This window comes from Clupea harengus, chromosome 3, assembly GCF_900700415.2.
Source record: "Clupea harengus chromosome 3, Ch_v2.0.2, whole genome shotgun sequence".
NCBI lineage: Eukaryota > Metazoa > Chordata > Actinopteri > Clupeiformes > Clupeidae > Clupea > Clupea harengus.
This window is the reverse complement of record NC_045154.1, coordinates 13,540,043-13,561,609: the sequence shown is the minus strand read 5'-3', so window position 1 is coordinate 13,561,609 and position 21,567 is coordinate 13,540,043. Positions and strand designations below refer to the sequence as shown.

General features: G+C 45.4%; 2 protein-coding genes across 6 annotated transcripts in view; one reads left to right on the top strand and one right to left on the bottom strand.

Moving 5' to 3' along the window:
- Nucleotides 1-274: 274 nt before the first annotated feature.
- On the bottom strand, nucleotides 275-7,717 carry tmem138 (transmembrane protein 138). The gene is made up of 5 exons (XM_012832088.3): nucleotides 7,578-7,717; nucleotides 5,692-6,377; nucleotides 2,680-2,851; nucleotides 2,159-2,234; nucleotides 275-1,751 (listed from the first exon to the last, which is right to left on the bottom strand). The coding sequence occupies exons 2-5, from the start codon at nucleotides 5,817-5,819 to the stop codon at nucleotides 1,639-1,641; spliced, it is 489 nt and encodes a 162-aa protein (XP_012687542.1). The 5' UTR covers nucleotides 5,820-6,377; nucleotides 7,578-7,717; the 3' UTR covers nucleotides 275-1,638.
- A 186-nt stretch (nucleotides 7,718-7,903) lies between these two features.
- Nucleotides 7,904-21,567, top strand: part of cracr2b (calcium release activated channel regulator 2B) — an 18,353-nt gene continuing 4,689 nt past the window's right edge. For 4 of the 5 annotated variants that reach the window (XR_006151670.1, XR_006151669.1, XM_042703799.1 and 1 more), the window contains exons 1-12: nucleotides 7,904-7,982; nucleotides 12,536-12,813; nucleotides 13,445-13,556; nucleotides 16,064-16,199; nucleotides 16,574-16,720; nucleotides 17,126-17,216; nucleotides 17,471-17,566; nucleotides 17,706-17,893; nucleotides 18,344-18,415; nucleotides 18,614-18,668; nucleotides 20,128-20,207; nucleotides 20,677-20,800. Coding sequence is in view for 3 of the 5 variants with exons in the window: in XM_042703799.1 (XP_042559733.1) it covers nucleotides 12,538-12,813; nucleotides 13,445-13,556; nucleotides 16,064-16,199; nucleotides 16,574-16,720; nucleotides 17,126-17,216; nucleotides 17,471-17,566; nucleotides 17,706-17,893; nucleotides 18,344-18,415; nucleotides 18,614-18,668; nucleotides 20,128-20,207; nucleotides 20,677-20,800 (1,377 nt within the window). In the remaining 2 variants the exon portion in view is untranslated. Of the gene's footprint in view, nucleotides 7,983-12,535; nucleotides 12,814-13,444; nucleotides 13,557-13,756; nucleotides 13,773-16,063; nucleotides 16,200-16,573; nucleotides 16,721-17,125; nucleotides 17,217-17,470; nucleotides 17,567-17,705; nucleotides 17,894-18,343; nucleotides 18,416-18,613; nucleotides 18,669-20,127; nucleotides 20,208-20,676; nucleotides 20,801-21,567 lie in introns of those variants that run through there. The other variant, XM_031564631.2, reaches the window with a different exon arrangement.

Here is a 21,567-nt window from a genome sequence, read left to right as displayed (position 1 = left end):
GGCGGGGAAAACCCTGAGCTCGTGCTGCTCTGCACGCTCCGTAAGACCGGGGGCCTGTGTCCCGTCAGACACCACACACACACACACACACACACTCAAAGAGGCCACACCATCAGTTTGAGAGACTTAGACCTGTTCCAATGTAGCGGTCTCAAAGTTATTGTGCAAAATTCAGATCCAGATGAAGTAAGTGATTATCACACAACAGACACACTCACCAACTTAAAACAGCAAAGGTTAAACGACAACAGAAACAGCCCCATCATCACAAACGTCAAATACATCAAGACATTTATTTGGACATGTTCGAGGCAAGCACATGACGTCAGCACAAAACACTAGACTGACAAGCTAAGCTCCGCCCCCTCAAAACTAGTGTCTGCACGCTTATCTTCCACTCAAGAGGACGGATACGTTTATCTCTACGGATACGCTTATCTCCTAGAGGAGACGAGAGCCTGAATGGAGGTCAGTCAGTAGGCTATTGTTTATTAATTTGTTTTTTTTCCTGTGCAAAACCGGCGCATGCGACACCATTCTGCAGGGTAGTGTAGTGTAGGCCAGGTAGTGTAGTGTAGTGTGCAGGGTAGTGTAGTGTGGCTGTCGGCGGAGGCACTTTGGGTCCATCTTGGCTAAGGGTGGAGTGTTTGGAGACTAATGACTGAGACGGAGGAGGCAGCAGTCACGCCCCCAGCAGCGGTCACGCCCCCAGCAGCGGTCACGCCCCCAGCAGGACCTGAGGTAGTGGTCACGCGGTCAGGTAGGACCTGCACTTGTTTTCCACTGGGAATAAAAAAAAGGATAACGGACCAGATAGACTACAGATTAAAGTTACAAATGCATGTAAAAAAGAAAGTGGCACAGAAATGATGAACACTAATCTATTGGGTCATGTGACCTGTGAAAACCAACCCTTCTGGATCAGCTACAGCCTCTCAGCTCTGTGGCTTGCTTTGCAGTTTCATTCAAAACCTCATCTTAAAAAGTACTATATTCTTAACTGGGTTTCATACACAACAACAACTATGGCATTCATCATCAGTCCAGACAGACACACATTATAAAAGGCAGATCTATCTGTGTTCATATAAACCATATCCTTCATTTATTCGTATAATATTTGTTTTTTACCAAAGCAGCACTGAACTTGCCTTTAGGCTATCTGTTTCTGTGACAGTAGTGACAGTATTGCTTTGAATTAAAAACACTGTGGATAAAAATGACAGCTGGAATATCAGTCCTTTGGGTAAACATCCTAGTTCATGTTCAGTGTTGAGTCCCGACCTCTTCAGTGCTCCATCTTGGCTCTATAACACTGCAGCATCCGAGTCCCTCTCCTCTCTAGGTCCTCCATCTTGGCTCTATAACACTGCAGCATCTGAGTCCCTCTCCTCTATAGGTCCTCCATCTTGGCTCTATAACACTGCAGCATCTGAGTCCCTCTCCTCTATAGGTCCTCCATCTTGGCTCTATAACACTGCAGCATCTGAGTCCCTCTCCTCTATAGGTCCTCCATCTTGGCTCTATAACACTGCAGCATCTGAGTCCCTCTCCTCTCCAGGTCCTCCATCTTGGCTCTATAACACTGCAGTAGCTGAGTCCCTCTCCTCTCCAGGCCCTCTGTGTGTTCTGCTGGGCTCACTGGCGGGCGCGTGCGAAGGCGTCCCGTAGCCAGGGGGAGTCCTCGTAAAGCCGGGGGTCCCCGAGGTACTCAGTGGTGCGCTTGTAGAAGTAGTAGTACAACACTGCAGCTGGAAACACAAACACACACAACACACACACACACACACACACACACAGTTCACAGGGTAAGATAATCTTTATCTTACATATATAAAATATATACAGTATATAATACACAGAGGGTAATATATTTATCTTACATATCTAATAATATACACACATGGTACTCTAATCCTTGTGTACATATTAAAAAGAACATTAAAGGAGTCAATATGAACTTGTGTTGCCTGACCAATCTTGTCAGCTTTAATATGTATGTGCACACAGTGAACACACCATGACTAATACTAGATACGGGAAACATGCGCTGAAGCTCTGTGTCTCTATGTGTCTTTGTTTACCGCCGGTCACAGTGTTTCTAGGAAGCAAAGCTCCAGGGGGGGGGGAGAGGGGGGAGCCATAAAATCCTGTTTACCGAGTCGCTGGAAGACAAAGAGGACTTGGAGGCCGTCCGTCCAAACAAAGCGGTTGGACTCCATCCACCTGAGGTTCTAGAAAGAGCCAAAGAGGGTGGGGTTACCAGAGGCTTACACCCTCACACACCTAACGCTCCAGGCACCTTACACACGGCAAGAGCACCACTCTCTGTTATACAAGCCAATTCCACAAAAATGAACACTTCAATTCAATTAAATTCAATTTTATTTATATAGCGCCAAAACAATAGAATTGTCTCAATAACAGATGAGTGTAACAGCAAGAGTGTACAGCTCTAATTAAAGTGTTTCATTAGAACTGGACACCAAGTGCCATAATGGATGTGCTACATGAATGTGTATGATGGAGAGTGAGCTTGTGTGTGTGTGTGTGTGTGTGTGTGTGTGTGTGTGTGTGTGTGTGTGTGTGTGTGTGTGTGTGTGTGTGTGTGTGTGTGTGTGTGTGTGTGTGTGTGTGTGTGTGTGTGTGTGTGTGTGTGTGTGTGTGTGTGTGTCTTACCATCACCCAGCAGTGGAGGCAGATGCTGAGCGTGAGGTAGAGGGCGGACAGCATGAGCAGGGCTCTGAAGCGCTCCAACAGCAGAGACACCAGCCCCACCTGGAACACGTACGTGTTGAACATCATCAGCAGGATGATGATCACATTAAACAGGATGGCTATGTCCTGGATACTAGAGAGGGAGAGAGAGAGGGGGAGGGAGAGAGAAATTAATGATGGATTGGGAAGTCAGGGATATGTTTGGAATACTGTAACACACAAACACAAAATGAAATGAATTCACTGTAGCTGATGCTTCTGCAAACAAACCCGTTTGAGATTAATTAAAGTGAGAAAGAGAGGCAAAAAAGCCTTTTGGTGTCTCATGTCCTGTGTGGTCCACATCTCAACCTACATGGCCAAATACCTGAATTCACCTGAGGTGAATATGAGTCTAAGACTCCAAATACCTGAGGTGAATATGAGTTTAAAACTCCAAATACCTGAGGTGAATATGAGTTTAAAACTCCAGCCTACATGGCCAAATACCTGAGGAGAATATGAGTTTAAAACTCCAAATACCTGAGGTGAATATGAGTTTAAAACTCCAAATACCTGAGGTGAATATGAGTTTAAGACTCCAGCCTACATGGCCAAATACCTGAGGTAAATATAAGTCTAAGACTCCAAATACCTGAGGAGAATATGAGTTTAAGACTCCAGCCTTTTATGACAGAGCCAAGGGGGTGTATACACAGAGGGCAAGGAGCCCACACCACAGGAAGACAAACACTCGATAGTTACGGCAAATAAACACAGAAATATGAGCTGTATACCGTGGGATAGGCCCCAACACGACACCACATTCATTACAAATGTGTTTAAATCATGGACATTGTCAAAAGCTGCGAATGGAATGAATAGAAATGGATTTGCTATAGAGTTATATCTACGCTAAAACAGGAGTCTACGTCTGCCTTGTTTTGAGTTCCACCGCACACAATGGTACCGGGCTCGAGGTCTGAAACGGTCCTGACTTCTTAACTTCTCTGAGTCTCGGCAGTAAGCTACATCTTTACTTTCTCTTCTTAACTTCTTAACATCTCAGTCCCTCATTCACGTTTTCCTTCCCCATCTCTCCCTCAGCCCACTCCATCTCTCATCCAACATGTCTCTGTTTCTCACTCTGCTCATCTCTGTTTCTCTCTCCTCCCATTTAGATTTACATTTAACCAAATATGGTCCTCCCCATTTTTCGGACCATATTTTTTTTGGTTTACTATGCATGCTCTGAATGCACCTGACGCATGCTTTGACTGCACCAGACGCATGCTCTGACCACACCTGACGCATGCTTTGACTGCACCTGACGCATGCTCTGACTCCTGACGCATGCTCTGACTGCTTCTGACGCATGCTGCGATTGCACCTGACGCATGCTCTGACTGCTCCTGACAATGGACGGATTAAGAAACCACGGGCCCCTGGGCCTGGACATGTTAAAGCCCCCCCCCCCTTCACGAAAAAAAAGATTGTGCACTCGCAAAACACGGACGCACACACAAACACCATTAGGCGTATATATATATAGATTTTACCAACAATGTGTTGGATGTAACGGTCGAATTAGATTTTGGCTATTGTATTGGGAAAGTAAACAGGTCAAAGTTTACTCCGTAACATCCACCTTCGGTGCACTGCCCTGCTATTGTTTCTGACATTACATGTGACAGGGCAACAGCCGAGTGATTCTTTTCCAAATTGAAACTGATTAAGACCTACCTGAGCAGCATGGGGTAGGAGAGGCTGAATGGGATGGCTATCCTGTCCATTGAAAGAGCAAATCATGCATCACCACTTTTATGTTTGAAAGGCGTCGTTCGGCAAGTGTACTGAGCACTCTGGCTGTGCTCAGTCAACTTGTAGGTCTTGACGTTCAGATTCTGCGCTTAAACTAGCTATATCGTATCGTCTCGTCACATGATCAAATAGAGACTTGACATTGGCGAACAAGATACATATTACCCAGCAATCATCATTGCATATCTGTATATGACAAAAATAACAAATTAAATAAGAAATTATTCATTTAATTGGATCGGCTTTTTAATAGTTTCTATAGTGTATGTACGATAAGCATATAATTGTGTTATAGATTGCTACTGACGATTTCCCCCTAAAATTTATGAAAACCATGACAGAGACAGGTTTGCCATTTTGAGGGAATATATAGCATAAGGTATTACAGAGAGTCCATAAAATAAAAAAATCATCCTTGATCATTGACGCATTAAACTAGCGACACTTTCACTTCCATATGTTCGAAAAAAATTAGAAAGCAGGGTCTGCTTTGCTTACGAACCTTCCGCGCTGGCTACATTGTCTGTAGTTACGCCCCAGGCGTACATGCACAGTATCTAACACAGCACAGGTATACTCAATTAAAGCCATTAGCAAATGATCAAAATACACCTTTTTCAACCACAAATAAGAGATACATAACAGCGACTTCAATCAGAGGCTCTGGCTTAGGGGCCCCTTGAGCTCATGGGCCCCTGGGCCTGGGCCGGGTAGGCCCGTTCGTTAATCCATCCCTGCTCCTGACGCATGCTCTGACTGCTCCTGACGCATGCTCCGACTGCACCTGACGCATGCTCTGACTCCTGACGCATGCTCTGACTGCTGACGCATGCTCTGACCACACCTGACGCACACAGACACACACATAAACACACTCACGCATGCTCAGACGCCACCTGACGCATGCGCTGACTGCACCTGATGCATGCGCTGACTGCAAAAAGCACCTACGGCACAGACTCTGGCTGCAGTTATGCCAATATGGCCGACCAATTGTGGCTTAATTTCTTCATAACGTAAGTGCATGACGCCATGCTGTACTTGCTCTTTACAGTCATTGTTCTCACTCACACAATCTCTCCTATCTCCTCTCATTCTGTCACTCCCTTGTTCCCTCCCTCCGTCCTTCTCTTCTCCTTTCCGTCTCACCCTCTTTCTCCCCACATCACTCACATGAAGAGCACCAGCTGGACGACGGGCGCGGCCCTCAACAGCTCACTGAAGGAGTTCACAAACAGGTCGTAGGTCAGCAGGGCCAGCTGGATCAGCAGCACCAGCGAGTAGTTGTTGGTCTGGAGCATCTCAGGGGCCGGGCTGGACCACGAGACCCAGGGAAGGCTGCCCTTGCTGGGGCTACAGAGCCAGGCTTAGCCCCCCGGGCGCTGTTCCTCCAGATCAGTCCACAGCGTTGAACGGGAGCTGTTGCCCTTAAGGGCTACATGCCGTCACCATATCAGGAGAGCTTGTGCTTTTTTTTATTGTCCAAACTAGTAAAACATTTCCTCAAATACAAGTTCAGGAAACAGTCATTAAACTAAAAAAGGAAGCGTCACAGACCGTGTCACTGAAAAACAAATCCAGGTGACGGATGGACAACTTTGCCAAGTTCAACGCGGTCTTAGACTAACTTGGACTTAATTGGTTCAAGTCAATATTATGGAACTAGAGCCGCTCTTCAAATTTCGATATACAGCCTTGGTCTTGGGCATTCTGACGGACGAGTTCTCGAAGTAGCCTACGTCCAGAACCTGTCCATCGCTGGGTGTTTGAGTAACACGGTTGAGTTACACACAGATCCCCACTGGTGTCGTGTTAAATGTTAGCCATCTTGCGAGGGATCTCATGACACTCATTATGACCTGTTGAGACAGAGAAGAGGTAAAACAAAGCATTCATAACTCTCATTCTACTAAAAAAAAAACACTAACACTAGCTGAAGCTACATCAACACTCATGTCATTCAGCAGAGAACTTGAAGTTACGCACTGTCACAACAAGCTCTATCCAATAGCCTCAATTTAATTGGTTATCTTCTTTAATTGGTCTCTTTCCTTCCGTGTCAGTGTGCTTAGATCGGCACCTACTGGCCCGTTGGTCCCTGTCCCTGTCCCAGCCTGCGGGGCGCCTGGCTAAGAGGCTGAGGTAATGTTGGTCACACCTGGACCTGGCCGAATGTTACTCAAGGTGTTATGCGCTAAGGCTGTTACACGGACAGGCGGAGGTCATGAGAGGGAGCCGGGATTAAAGTTTAATTTCACAGAGTGAGGAGACTTCTTCAATCTGCACTTAATCTCACCGCCAATCATCAGTATTTCTCTGATCAGCAACACATTGGCAAAACAGTGCACACGCCGCTGATTGATGGACTTGAACTTCACCAGTCTAAATTCTACATTGATTCACCGATTTCCCATTACGGTTGGCAAAGCCACAACCAAGCCACCTGTTGATTTCCAATGACGCTATTGGAATGGTATTAGGATAGTACGCACATGGCGACGGAGGGATTAACTAACGTTAGCAAACTAGCTCCTGTTCCACGGCGTTAGCTACCTTACCTTAAACTAGGTATCGATAGCGCCAGAAGTAAATGCTAGAAAAACATGAACAAACACATGGATATGGAGCAACGCTTTCATCGGTGTAAAGGTGGTCAGCCAGCTCACTCCAATACAATAACTATCTAGATAGCACTGATCTACCTTGGAAATTAATCAACTTGAAAATTACTATTACTGTGACACTGGGAATCTTGAGCGAATGTATCGATGATGTCGCTAACTTACTTACTTGGCGCCTGGTGGCGTTAGGTTACACAAACAGTTTTTTTTAACAAGCAAAACTATAAGACAATCACAGCAGTAAGAAAAGTTAACGTTACCCGCTGATGCTGCTGCTGAGTTGGCTGGCTAATTTAACTTAGCTTGGATGGCTAACGTACCCTAACTTGTCTAACGTTAGGGATCACTTTGGATGCAGGTATCAACATAATTCCATAATATTTTTGCTACACTAAAACGCAAGTTGTGTATACAAACAGTCTGAAAAGATTCAGTTACCTTGTGCAAGTTATATGAAGCCAATCCCTCAGTGCAGCCTGTTGACAACAACTATCATGCTTCCTACAAAGGGAGGACTCTTCCCAGGTTTCCCATAGCAACTCCACCAGATCGCCTTCACCGTAAACCTTAGAAAAATCTTGCCATAACAGAAGCACGAGGTAGAGATTTTACGAGAAACACAATTCAATATTATAACTATTGAAATCAATTTAGTTATCAATGTATAAAATATCACAAACAACAATTGTTAAAGACAGATTCTACATTTTAAGACGGCATATACATTGGTCTTTACGGTAGAAAAACTCTATTTATTGCCATCTAGTGGAATGAGTTGAGCGGGCGCGTGTAAACACCTGTTTAGAAGGCGAGTGTTGACGACCGAATTCCACCACCAGACAGGTGAGTGACTTTTAGCAGTATTGGGTTAGTTGCAGCCTGCTGGAATTAGACAGAAATAAAACATGGTTGTTGCGAGAGGTTAAAGCGACATATGGTAGGCTATGGGAATGTGTTGGTAGGCTATAGCCTTCTTCAAAATGCCCTTTAATCAATAATGAATAGAGCGGGGGTCTATCGATTTCACATTGCCGAAGTTGTGAGACCTACACTAGATAATACACTAACGTTATAACCTGTGGATAAATGGCAATTCACTTGATAGTTTATTGAAATAAAGCTATTGTATTTGTGAACTTTAACAACATGACTAGAGAAATGTTACCTGTCTTGCCTAGAGTAGCCTGACAGCGGTAGTTGACGTGCAAAATACCCCGCAGCGGCCAGTTACAGTAGGTATAAATCGATAACCTGGGAGTTCCATGGAAGTTGAAACAGTGGTCTTATCTCTGCCCTGTTTCAACGCTAGGGTTATTGTGGAGTGTGACTGGAAGCGGAAAGGTAATAGTGGTTGTGATTTATGCCCTATTTGTGGATTAAAACATACGGCTTTAAATCGTATCCAGTAGCCTATTCATACGCCTTGCCTTTAAAACATGTTGCCTGGTGCGATTATTCTCGTAGCCTACGACTGTATTATAACTCAGCTGACTTCCTTGAGGTAGACCAAAAACCTACTTGAAGTTCCGGAATAGTGTGATGCATTTTTGTTCATGATCCCTCTCTTGGCTGATATATGGCTGATGCGTAGGCTACATACTGCCTTATCGTTGGGGAGTTTCCAAGGACACAGGCAAACAGGTTTACACAAAAACTGCAGATAACTATTGACACAGAAACTCACATATATTAGGTGCAACACCTAAATGGAAACAGCGTGTGACCTCGGAGTAAACCTGTGTACCTGGAATACTGCATGCAAGGGACAAAACAAATGGCCATCAGATGTAGTTTTCCCATGGTTGGTGGTGTTCACTTTCACAGGCTTATGTATTCAAATGAATGGTATCCATTAACATGTTTAACGCACAGACCCTTAGGGATGTTTACACACATGTTGTTGTCTATTTATAATATCAACAAATAATGACTATTAGATTTGCATTGCATCTAAGAGGCACAATTCTGCAGGCTGCCTAAATTGTAGGAAGCTTTGGGAATGCCCAAGATCGTATCCGCCCCATACCTCTTCATATCGGTGCAGACTCCTCTGTCTGCAGTCACTGCTTGCAAGAGTGCCTTATTACTTATGAGACTCCTCTGTCTGCAGTCACTGCTTGGAAGAGTGCCTTATCACTTATGAGGGCACAGGTGAAAAAAACATGATGGGTCTCAGTGACTGTCAAGAATGTTAAGTGTCAAGAAGTGTGTGTGTTTGTGTGTGTGGTGACGTGTGCTGATCTAAAGCTGGATTGGTCTGTGGGATCTCTGTGGTGGCTTTGACAGTGCTGTTTAGGATTTACCTGCCGTCTCCTCTCAGCTTCACACCTGTCTGTCTGTCTGCCTACCTGTCTGTCTGCCTGCCTACCTGCCTGTCTGTCTGTCTGTCTGTCTGTCTGTCTGTCTGTCTGTCTGTCGGTGGGGCTATCGAGTGCTGTGATCGCTGTGGTTATGTCAATGCAAATGATGGCAAACGCTTTATTTGCATAACACTCCTTCCGTGCCTAGATGGAATCCCATGGCAGCAGGTCATCCTGTTCCCTTTGTGTTCACATCCTGGAAGGGACAGAGGAGGGGAAGGAGGGGGTGAGGGGAGGGAGGGGAGGGGAGTGTGCAAATGTGTGGTTTGTTTGCTATGATTCATCCTGTAAACAAACTTGTTTACAATATAAGCCAGAATGTAAACTAGGTGAATAATATATAAACTCATCAAAAAAAGTTTGAAAATTTGTGTTTGGTCAATTATTTCTCTGTTGTTACAATGCTAATTGGTATTGTATTTTATATCGTTGGAAAGCCTGTTCATTAACCTTTCCAATGATGTCCATCTTGTAAGGATCATGCATTTGTGGGATGAGCAGCACAGCTGATTATATGAGTAGCGCCCAAGTAAAATTTGCCAGAATTCTCCTATTCTCCTGTTTGTATTCACACTTGTTTTGAGTTGTTTGGTGGATTGGATGATTGAACTCTCGATCAGTAACCAGGAACAAACAAGACATGTTGGCAATTTTACACTTTCTTTTGACGAGTTTATATATATATAAGATTGGTCCACTTCCACGACACCATTATAGCTGTTTAAGCTGTTCACTTTCAAACGTTGCTTTACAAAATGTGTGCAGGTTTGGAAAAGCTCTTCCTCCACATTGACTTGGCCCAGTGTGTGTGTGTGTGTGTGTGTGTGTGTGTGTGTGTGTGTGTGTGTGTGTGTGTGTGTGTGTGTGTGTGTGTGTGTGTGTGTGTGTGTGTGTGTGTGTTAGTGTGATATCTCACTGTCCCTCATGTGCACCTCAGCACGTTGTGTGAGTTATAAGACCTGTTTATCTGGTTAGTGCATAAAGGACATTTCATTGGAATGTAATAACTAACATAGTCTGGGGCTGCACACAGATACCTCATTAATGACTGACCCACAGGCTGTGTGTGTGTGTGTGTGTGTGTGTGTGTGTGTGTGTGTGTGTGTGTGTGTGTGTGTGTGTGTGTGTGTGTGTGTGTGTGTGTTCGTGTGTGTGCATTCGGGCGGAAGGGCATTGGATGGGTTGTTCTTGCGAAATTCATGTGTTTTCTTAACCCAAAACCGCTACATTAAAAAAACACTAGCTCAATGTCAAAAGTTTTGAGTCAGCTTTACAGGAGGAACCCCCGTAGAGCATTAGTGAAGGCTAGGCTTGTGCTAATGGCCCTGTCATGATCCTGTGAGAAGTGTGCTCTGTGAAAGTCACCTGACCGCAGTTTGGTGATCTGCGCACGGTTAACGTTTGTTTGATAAGGGTGGAACTCCAGCCAGCTTGCTACCTGACACACACACACACACACACACACACACACACAGTGCAAACACTACTACTGAAAGCACTTGAGGTGTGTGAAACTTAGTAAACGGCCTTTATAAACCATCTCAGAGACACCGGATCCCATGTTTATTGGTGGCAACACCTTAACCACCAGAGCTGTTTGGTTAACACATTGACCTAATTTACACCAGTCCGACTTTGGATCGGAGGTTCAGAAACGGTGCCGTTGGGAACATGCTGGACTGCATTTCCGTTGACATGATGGAAAAACTCCATGAGCTGTAACTCATTCGTATCACCTCTTGCCTAAACAAGGCCTGTGTCTGTGTGTGTGTCTGTGCATGTGTCTGTGCTGCCTGTCTGTGCCTGTGTCTGTCATCTGTGTCTGTGTCTGTGTCTGTGTCTGTGTCTGTGTCTGTCTGTGTCTGTGTCTGTGTCTGTGTCTGTGTCTGTCATCTGTGTCTGTCTGTGTCTGTCTGTCTGAGCCTGTGTCTGTCCGCCAGATGACCAGTAATCAGTGGCCCATGCCGACACAGATGAGTTCTATTAGCCATAACACAGGCAATCATAAACAGCGAGATCCTATGACAAGCTGTTACACAGAGACACAAATATAGACACACACACACACACTTTTTCTTTTAGTTTTTCATGAGCACTTTACTTAAATGTACTTCTGTAGGAAAGGTACACAAGCTCACAAAACACAAACTGAAGTTCTTATTGAGGAATTATTAAGTAGTACATAGGATATCATAGGACATAGGTGTCTAAAAAGCTGCCGTGGCCAGTTTGCTTGCCTGAAGGAGTAGCTGACCCCTGTAGATCAGTTTATATTTAACTTTTTTCTCATTTTCCGTTCTGTTTGCAAAGCTGATATTATGATTTTCCAATAACTTATTAACAGCCCCAGGTGAGGCGCTTAATGTTTACAGACAGGAGGGCAACTCATGTGGCTGGAAGTCTGTCACTCTAATTCTTATTTTGCGTTGTATTCATCACATTGAAGGCCATGGAGGAAGGTCAGGCTGCTTGTCTCAAACATGAAGAGAAATCCCACTGAAATGATTAGCTGAAATGATGAGCAAAAAACAAATGAAGAGTTGAAATCCCACTGAAATGATGATGAGTTGTTTGCAAAACATCAACAGAAGGTGAACATGCAAAATGTTTAACAACAGGTATCTCTCTCTCCACCATTCCCTCCTCCTCTCTCTCTCCCTCCCTCTCTCTTTCCCTCTCTCTCCCTCCACCTCTCTCTCTCCCTCCCTCTCTCTTTCCCTCTCCCTCTCTCTCCCTCCCTCCACCTCTCTCTCTCCCTCCCCCTCTGTCTCCCTCTCTCCCTCCACCTCTCTCTCTCTCCCTCCCTCTCTCTTTCCCTCTCCCTCCCTCCCTCCACCTCTCTCTCTCCCTCCCCCTCTGTCTCCCTCCACCTCCCTCTCTCCCTCTCTCCCTCCTCCTCTCTCTCTCTCTCCCTCCCTCTCTCTTTCCCTCTCCCTCTCTCTCTCTCCCTCCACCTCTCTCTCTCCCTCCCCCTCTGTCTCCCTCCACCTCCCTCTCTCTCTCTCTCTCTCTCTCTCTCTCTTTCTCCCTCTCCAGTGATGTCGGCATGGCTGGGGGATGGTGAGGTCCTGGAGGGGGAGGGCAGTGGCATGACCAGCCCCCGCCCCCCCCGTAGCCCCCGCCCAAGGGGACGAGGTGGCAGCAGCAGCAGCAGCACTGTCAGCAGCCCATGGGGGCGAGGGGGTGTGACGTCCCCTAGTGCCCAGGATGCCCTGTCGCTCAGCGGGCACCAGGAGGGCATGGGCAAGGCCAAAGAGCTGTTTGAGCTGTGTGACAAAGAGGCCAAGGGCTTCATCACCAAAAGAGACATGCAGGTGAGCTAACACACACGCTCACGCTCACCCTAACCCTCACACTCACACTCACACTCACCCTCACCCTCACCCTCACATTCACACTCACCCTCACACTCACACTCACACACACTCACACACTCAGACACTCACACACTCACACACTCACACACTCACTCACTCACACACTTACACACTCACACACTCACACACTCACTCACTCACTCACACACTCACACACTCACACACTCACTCAGACACTCAGACACTCAGACACTCACTCACACACTCACTCACTCACACACTCACACACTCACTCACTCACACACTCACACACTCCCACACTCACTCACTCACTCACTCACTCACTCACTCACTCACACACTCACACACTCACACACTCACTCACTCACACACTCACACACTCACTCACTCAGACACTCACACACTCACACACTCACACACTCAGACACTCATTCACTCATTCACTCACTCACACACTTACACACTCACACACTCACACACTCACTCACTCACACACTCACACACTCACACACACACTCACTCACTCACTCACTCCCTCTCTCTCTCCCTACCCCGCCCCCCCCCCCTCTCTCTCCCTATCCCCTATCCCCCCCCCCCCCCCCCCCAGCGGTTGGAGGGAGAGTTGCCGTTGTCTCCTGACCAGCTTGAGGTAGTGTTTGAGAGTCTGGACAGGGACAGCAATGGATTCCTCACGCCCATGGAGTTCCACACTGGACTAGGTCTGCACACTTACACACACACACACACACACTTACACACACTTACACACACACACACACACTTACACACACACCGATGGAGTTCCACACTGGACTAGGTCTGCACACTTACACACACACACACACTTACACACACACACACACTTACACACACACACACACACACACACACACACACACTTACACACACACCAATGGAGTTCCACACTGGACTAGGTCTACACACTTACCAACACTATTAATGCAGTTACACACACACACACAGTTACACACACACACACACAGTTACACACACACACACACTTACACACACACACACAGTTACACGCACACACACAGTTACACACACACACAGTTACACACACACACACAGTTACACACACACACAGTTACTCACACACAGTTACACACACACACAGTTCCATGAAGCTACACTTACACAAGCACAGTTACATTCACTGACATTCACATTTGAAGAGATCCAATGACATTTAGGCTCTTAGCTAAGCCAACTTCCATACTAAATTAAAACATGTGTTCATATACATTCATGTTTGCTGAGATCTATTCATGTTTGCAGAGATACATTCATGTTTGCAGAGATACATTCATGTTTATATTAGGGCTGTCAATAGATACAAAAAAATTAACTAATTAATTGCACATTTTGAAATGAATTAATCGCGATTAATCGCGATTAAAATTTTTTTTTCTTCTTAAGACTAAATCTTATAAATTAACGAGTAATCACTTCATACAGCGTGTATTTTAGACACTGTTGTTTAATTGTAGTTTTTTTTTTAAACACAATGGTGCCCCTCGACGGTAAATCGTAAGAATTTCCCCTGAAGCATTTCGAATCACCTCAATCAGCCCACTGTCCTCAACTATGTTGACTGGCCGACAGTCACCAGCAACCCAAATGGCAACCTTTTCATGGACTCGTCTAGTTATTTTCCTAGAGAAGTCATGGAGTGTGGGTTGGCGATCATCTAACCTGGGACTGCTTTCTGTCAGGTGCTTTGCATTAAGGTGATAACTTCAAGACGAGCTGCTTCTGTGATAGCTAAATTCAGCTTGACAAATGCTACATACAACTTTAGTTTTGTCGATTGTTCCGTCATTTTGGCTCTTAAACAGAGACTTTCCGCCCAACAATCCCTCAGCTCTCTCCATCTTCAACTACCACAGTGGTTCTCAAACTTTTTCTGTCTTTCCCCACTTTGAACAAGGGGGGCTATTCAAGCCCCACCTGTCCCTCATCGCTCCCATAAAATGGCAGGCCAAGTCTGGCCTGATGTAATTCCCAATCCTCTCCCCACCTTATCTCCGCCTCGCTTCCTGTCATCACTTCATGTCCTATCCAAATAAAGGCATTAAAAAAAAAATATATATATTATTATATATATTTAATATATAATATATAATAATAATTATATTATTATTTTTTATTTTTTTTAAAGTTGCGTTAATTGCGTTAAAATATTTTATCGCGTTAATCGCGGCCGCATTAATCGCATAGATTAACGCGTTAACGCTGACAGCCCTAGTTTATATACATTCATGTTTGCAGAGATACATTCATGTTTATATACATTCATGTTTGTTGAGATACATTCATGTTTGTTGAGATACATTCATGTTTACAGAGATACATTCATGTTTACAGAGATACATTCATGTTCATATACATTCATGTTTACAGAGATACATTCATGTTTACAGAGATACATTCATGTTTGCAGAGATACATTCATGTTCATATCCATTCATGTTTGCTGAGATACATTCATGTTTATATACATTCATGTTTACAGAGATACATTCATGTTTACAGAGATACATTCATGTTTGCAGAGATACATTCATGTGTTCATATACATTCATGTTTGCAGAGATACATTCATGTGTTCATATACATTCATGTTTGCAGAGATACATTCATGTTTGCAGAGATACATTCATGTTTGCAGAGATACATTCAGTGATAACAGTTCGGCTCTTAGCTAACCAAACTACACATGCTAGATGAAAACCTAAAGAACATCATCTAAGCATTCTTACCAGTTCGCCTGTTCATATACTCTTTCTTTGTGCAGTTTGCTAGTACTTTAGCAGGTGGTTTCCAAAATCACACACAAACAAAATACACAGTGCACCTTATACTGGGCATGGAAGATGGAAGGCTGGCTTATTGGGTTGTCATGAAGAGCACACACACACACACACACACACACACACACACACACACACACACACACACACACACACTCACACACACAGACTGGCTTATAGAGTTGTGATGTTGCTCATCATGCAACAGACTACCCCTCCCAAAGAGTCACAGATTTTCAAGCATCCCTCCGGTCATTTCTGTCTCTCTCTCCCCCTCCTCCCTCTCCCACCTACACACACACACACACACACACACACACACACACACACACATACACGCACACACACACACACACACATGCACACAAACACACACACACACACACACACAGGAGCACTTGTGGGTGAGCAGGAGATGGAAACACACACGGAGCCCCCCGCGGAGGAGAGCAAGCGGAAGGAGGACCCTGGGCAGCTGAGATTCACACAGATCCTGGCAGAGCTGGGGGCCGATAGAGTCTTCAGAGAGTGAGCAGCAGCCTTCACTATTTACTGTCAGCGCCCATCACAATGTCATACGTCACGCTGTCATACGTCACACGTCACACTGTCACACATCACACTGTCACACTGACACACTGCCACACATCACACTGTCACACTGTCACACTGTCACAAATCACACATCACACTGTCATACGTCACACTGTCACACATCACACTGACACATATCACACTGTCTCACGTCAGATTGTCACACTGTCACAAATCACACATCACACTGTCACACATACACCATTGAGTTTAGATGCCATCAGTATATGATGTAGTAGATGATTGTGTGTGTGTGTGCGTGTGTATGTGTGTGTGTGTGTGTGTGTGTGTGTGTGTGTGTGTGTTAGTCAGTGGCAGCTGTGTGCCCTGTGGTCTGAGCTCCATCGGGAGAGGCCTGAGCTGCTGAGTGTGCTGGAGGAGGTGTTCTCCCAGGCTGTGGCTCACCTGCAGGACTCACTCAGGGAGAAGGAGAGTTTGGAGCAGGCACTGATCAGGTCAGTCCCTCTCTCTCTCTAGGACCCCTGTGTCTCTCCTGCAGGACTCCCTCAGGGAGAAGGAGAGTTTGGAGCAGGCACTGATCAGGTCAGACCCTCTCTCTCACTAGGACCCGGCTACACGCCATTCATTGAGATGCTACACTGTGTGCTGAAGTACAGTATGTGCAGCTGCAACAAGACGCCATTGATGTGGAATAGACATATTTAGATGGAAGAAGCTCATATAGAGGCTTTGAAATCTAGCAATTTACTGCAACTTTAAGAAAAGGATGTTGGTGTTCACCCATAATCTTAATGAATATGTATGTCTCTGTGTGTGTTTTTATCCGCGTATGTGTGTGTGCACTGTGCATGTACATACGTACGTGTGTGTGTGTGTGTGTGTGTGTGTGTGTGTGTTAGGAGGGAATACGAGCATGACCGTGAGGTGCAGTCTATCTACGAGGACATGGAGAGCCAGATCAGAGAGGAGAGGGAGAAACGAAAAGCTCAGGTACAGCCTCATATTGGACAGAGTTCAGAGTTCAAGTTCAGCCTCACATAGGTCAGAGTTCAGAGTTCAGCCTCACATAGGACAGAGTTCAGTTGGGAGCAGTTTTACACAATTTGGTGGTGACAATTATATGTATGACTGTTCACATATGCCAAAGGTCATACTGTACAATAACTGTTTTATGATGAAGTACTTTTGTGTAATACATTGTAATACATGTGATGATGATGATGATTACTGCTATGGTGATGAAGGACAGTATGAAGCCACTGGACAGAAGTGAGCAGCTGCAGGAGGAGCTGATGATGTGTGAGCAGGAGCTGGAGTTCACCCTCACCAAACAGAGAGAGGTACACACACACACACACACACACACACACACACACACACACACACACACATACACAGAACACCCCCCCCCCCCCGAACACACACACACTAAACATAGAGATATTTCACCACCTTTCTCTCTCTCTCTCTCTCTGACAGTTGGAGAGTAGGATGTCCAGTCTGCGTGCTGAGCAGGCAGCCAGTCATGAGCAGAACCAGCTTCTTCACGGCCTCAATCTGCAGTTGCAGGAGCAGCTGGACACCAGCAGAGAGGGGCTGCAGACGGCCCTCAACCAGCTGGAGCTGCTGCAGACCAGCATCAGCCAGGAGACACAGGGACGGGAGAGGTGAGGGGTCGAAGGTTGGAGGTTAAACAACTGTGTAGCTTTAGCTATGGGGCAGACCCTATGCTAGCTACAGATGCTGCACACCAGTATCAACCAACAGACTCAGGGATGGGAGAGGTGAGGGGGTCAAAGGTTAGAGGTTAAAGGTTATACCTGTGTATCAGCTCTGGAGCAACAGAGATAAGCTGAACACTGCCCTAACGCAGCTACAGCTGCTGCATCATCTTAGCAGGCACAGGGATGGGAGAGGTGTTGGGTTTAGGCCAGCCACTGTCTCCATCTTCAGGGCTCTGGAGGTACTTTAGGGCTTTGGCAGTATGGTCCATTCACCAGTGACTTCATATGCACTCCCAACTTAGAGTACATGGAGGATGTCTCATTGTGTCTGTCTCTGTCTTTGTCCTTGTCCGTCTCTCTTCCTGTCCGTCCCCGTCTCTGTCCCTGTGTCAGAGTGGTGTTGAAGGTGTCCAGGAACATGCAGAGAGAGAAGGAGAGTCTGATGAGGCAGCTGGACCTGCTCCGGTAGGCCCCCTGTGCCCATATCACCATGGAGATCGGCCACAAGCCACTCCCCTGTGCCCATATCACCATGGAGATGGGCCACAAGCCACTCCTTGACCTTCAGTTGATCCCATATTAATCCAATACTACTGCAATAATGATCCATCTCTCTTTCTCTCTCTCTCTCTCTCTCTCTCTCTCTCGCTCTCTCTCCCCCAGGGACATGAATAAGAGACTGCGGGATGACAAGGATGCCCATCAGTCTCAGAAGAGGGTTAGTTTTGAGCGTTCCTTCCTGCCTCCCTTCCCCTTCCCACAATGCACCTCTGGGCAGGCCGCCTCCCCCTGGGCGTGGCCCGTCCACCCCTTCTGACCCGTCGCTAGGGGCCGGACCGAGCTTACCTCATCTCAGACGTTGCCATGGATACCGTGAGCATGCTTGGACCAGTGCCTATCGTCTTAGCCTTGTATACTTTGGGATGTTATTTTCTTTGTTATTTTTCATCAAGTTCAACAATGTATGCATATTACATTCACACCAGTGTAACATTATTGGATTGTAATGTTCTTGAGTATGAGGTGAAAAAGCTATGAATGTTTGACCTTGTACAGTATACCTCAATGTCACACTTATTTATGTTATTCAACAAACACAAATTATTTGAGAGAATTTACTGAGATCAAAAATGCCTAAGACGCCCTTTGCTTGAGCACACTGCACAATGTGACACACACATATACATATATACATATATACATATATAGATAGTTATAGTATAGGTTATGATTATATATAGGTATAGTTCTCAGAGTCTGTGGTTGACATTTCGGTCTGAGCCATTTCACTTCTGTACGAATCAGTCTTCTCCAATGTAACGGTTGAATCAAGTCTGATGAACATTCAGGAAAGCCCCCTATAGACTTCCAGAGGAAAGCCCCCTATAGACTTCCAGAGGAAAGCCGCCTATAGACTTCCAGAGGTCCCTTGTTTTCCAAATAGAGACTGTTACAGTTGCGCCCCAATCCCTTCATATGAGTAGAGTTAGCTTAGCTTATCTTTCTGTGTGCTGTGTTTGTAGCAGTACAGTTAGCTTAGCATATCTTTCTGTGTGCTGTGTTTGTAGCAGTAGAGTTAGCTTAGCTTATCTTTCTGTGTGCTGTGTTTGTAGCAATGACTCTGTTCAATGGGGCACTGTAACGCTGCTAACTCTTGTCTTCAGAAGTGTCAAACTTCAACAGAAATGTAAAGATTGTATTTCTATAAACATTGCTTTCTTAAATGGAAGCTTGTATAGAACAGTGTATAAAATACTGTTTGTGTGCTTGTTAAAACCATAAGTCATGAACAAATGCACACTTTTCACAAAAACAGAACAATAAATCCTTTATCCAAGGTGTTTTATGTCTATTTGTCCAGAGCACTGTCCACTACACACACCCACACACACACACACACACAGAAAACAACCCTGACTGATTTAGCGTATTATAACTCTCCTCAGATAACTTCCTAAATTAAATGACTAGAGCGTTTACACGGTTTCCTCTCTCTCTCTCTTCTCATGGGCTCTTGTCTCTCTCTCTCTGTCTCTCTCTCTTCTCACGGGCTCTTGTGTCTCTCTCTCTCTCTCTCTCTCTCTCTGTCTCTCTCTCTTCTCACGGGCTCTTGTGTCTCTCTCTCTCTCTCTCTCTCTCTCTCTCTCCTCACGGGCTCTCGTGTGACTCCTGGTCAGATGTGTGGCAGGAAGCGGCCGCTGGAGAAGAAGGGCTCAGTTATAGGTGACTACATGCAGCAGGTCCTCCCTGCCACTAGGTGTGTTCTGCTCTACACATACAGTATCTGCCCACTTTAACACACACTGATCAAACAGTATCTGCCCACTTTAACACTTTAACCTGCAACACACACTGATCATACCGTATCTGCCCACTTTAACCTGCAACACACACTTTAACCTCCAACACACACTGATCATACAGTATCTGCCCACTCCAACACACACTGATTATACAGTATCTGCCCACTTTAACCTGCAACACACACTTTAACCTCCAACACACACTGATCAAACAGAATCTGCCCACTTTAATCTCCAACACACACTGATCATTCAGTATCTGCCCACTTTAACCTCCAACACACACTGATCAAACAGAATCTGCCCACTTTAACCTCCAACACACACTGATCATATTCTTCTGGAGTACTGAAGTGTGTCCATGTCCATCACCTCTGTGTGTGTGTGTGTGTGTGTGTGTGTGTGTCCATGTCCATCATTAAGGCACGTGAGCTCCAGCAGTGAAGGGGCCAACTGCTTTGTAGACCGGCTAGCAGAGGCCGGAGATAGCAGAGCAACAGCCAATGGGAGAGCAGGGATTGCTGACGGACATTCAGAGAGTACAGAGGTAGATCAACCCATAACCCCTTTAACTGCAGAAGGGATGTCAGAACATTTTTGAAATACCGTATATGAGTTAGTGTGTGTGTGTGTGTGTGTGTGTGTGTGTGTGTGTGTGTGTGTGTGTGTGTGTGTGTGTGTGTGTGTGTGTGTGTGTCTGACAATATAAGACACCCAGTATATGAGATGCTCTGTGTGTGTGTGTGTGTGTGTGTGTGTGTGTGTGTGTCTGACAATATAAGACACCCAGTATATGAGATGCTCTGTGTGTGTGTGTGTGTGTGTGTGTGTGTGTGTGTGTGTGTGTGTGTGTGTGTGTACATTACTGCAGCCCTCTGTGCAGCTCACAGTGAAAAGGCAGCAGAGAGAGAAAGGGAGGGGATGCAAATAATGCTCTCAATACATTTGCCAAGCTAAGTCGAGCGTGTGTGTGTGTGTGTGTGTGTGTGTGTGTGTGTGTATGTGTGTGTGTGTGTCTGTGTGTGTGAAGTGTAAGCTGAGTCGAGCGTGAGTGTGTGATACTGAACAAATCACTAAAGGGTTACAGACGTACAGTACATATTCAGTACACCTCAATCTAGCATAGCAAGAAGACAATAGGCAGACATTATTTTTGTAATTATTATTATTATTATTGTTGTTGTTATTATTGTTATTATATGTTTTTATTGTTGTTGTTGTTTTCATTGTACGTGTGTAGGCTTGAATGAAATATATAATGTCCACACATTAAACGCTTTCATCCATCTTCAACCCCCAGACCCCCTCTCCCAG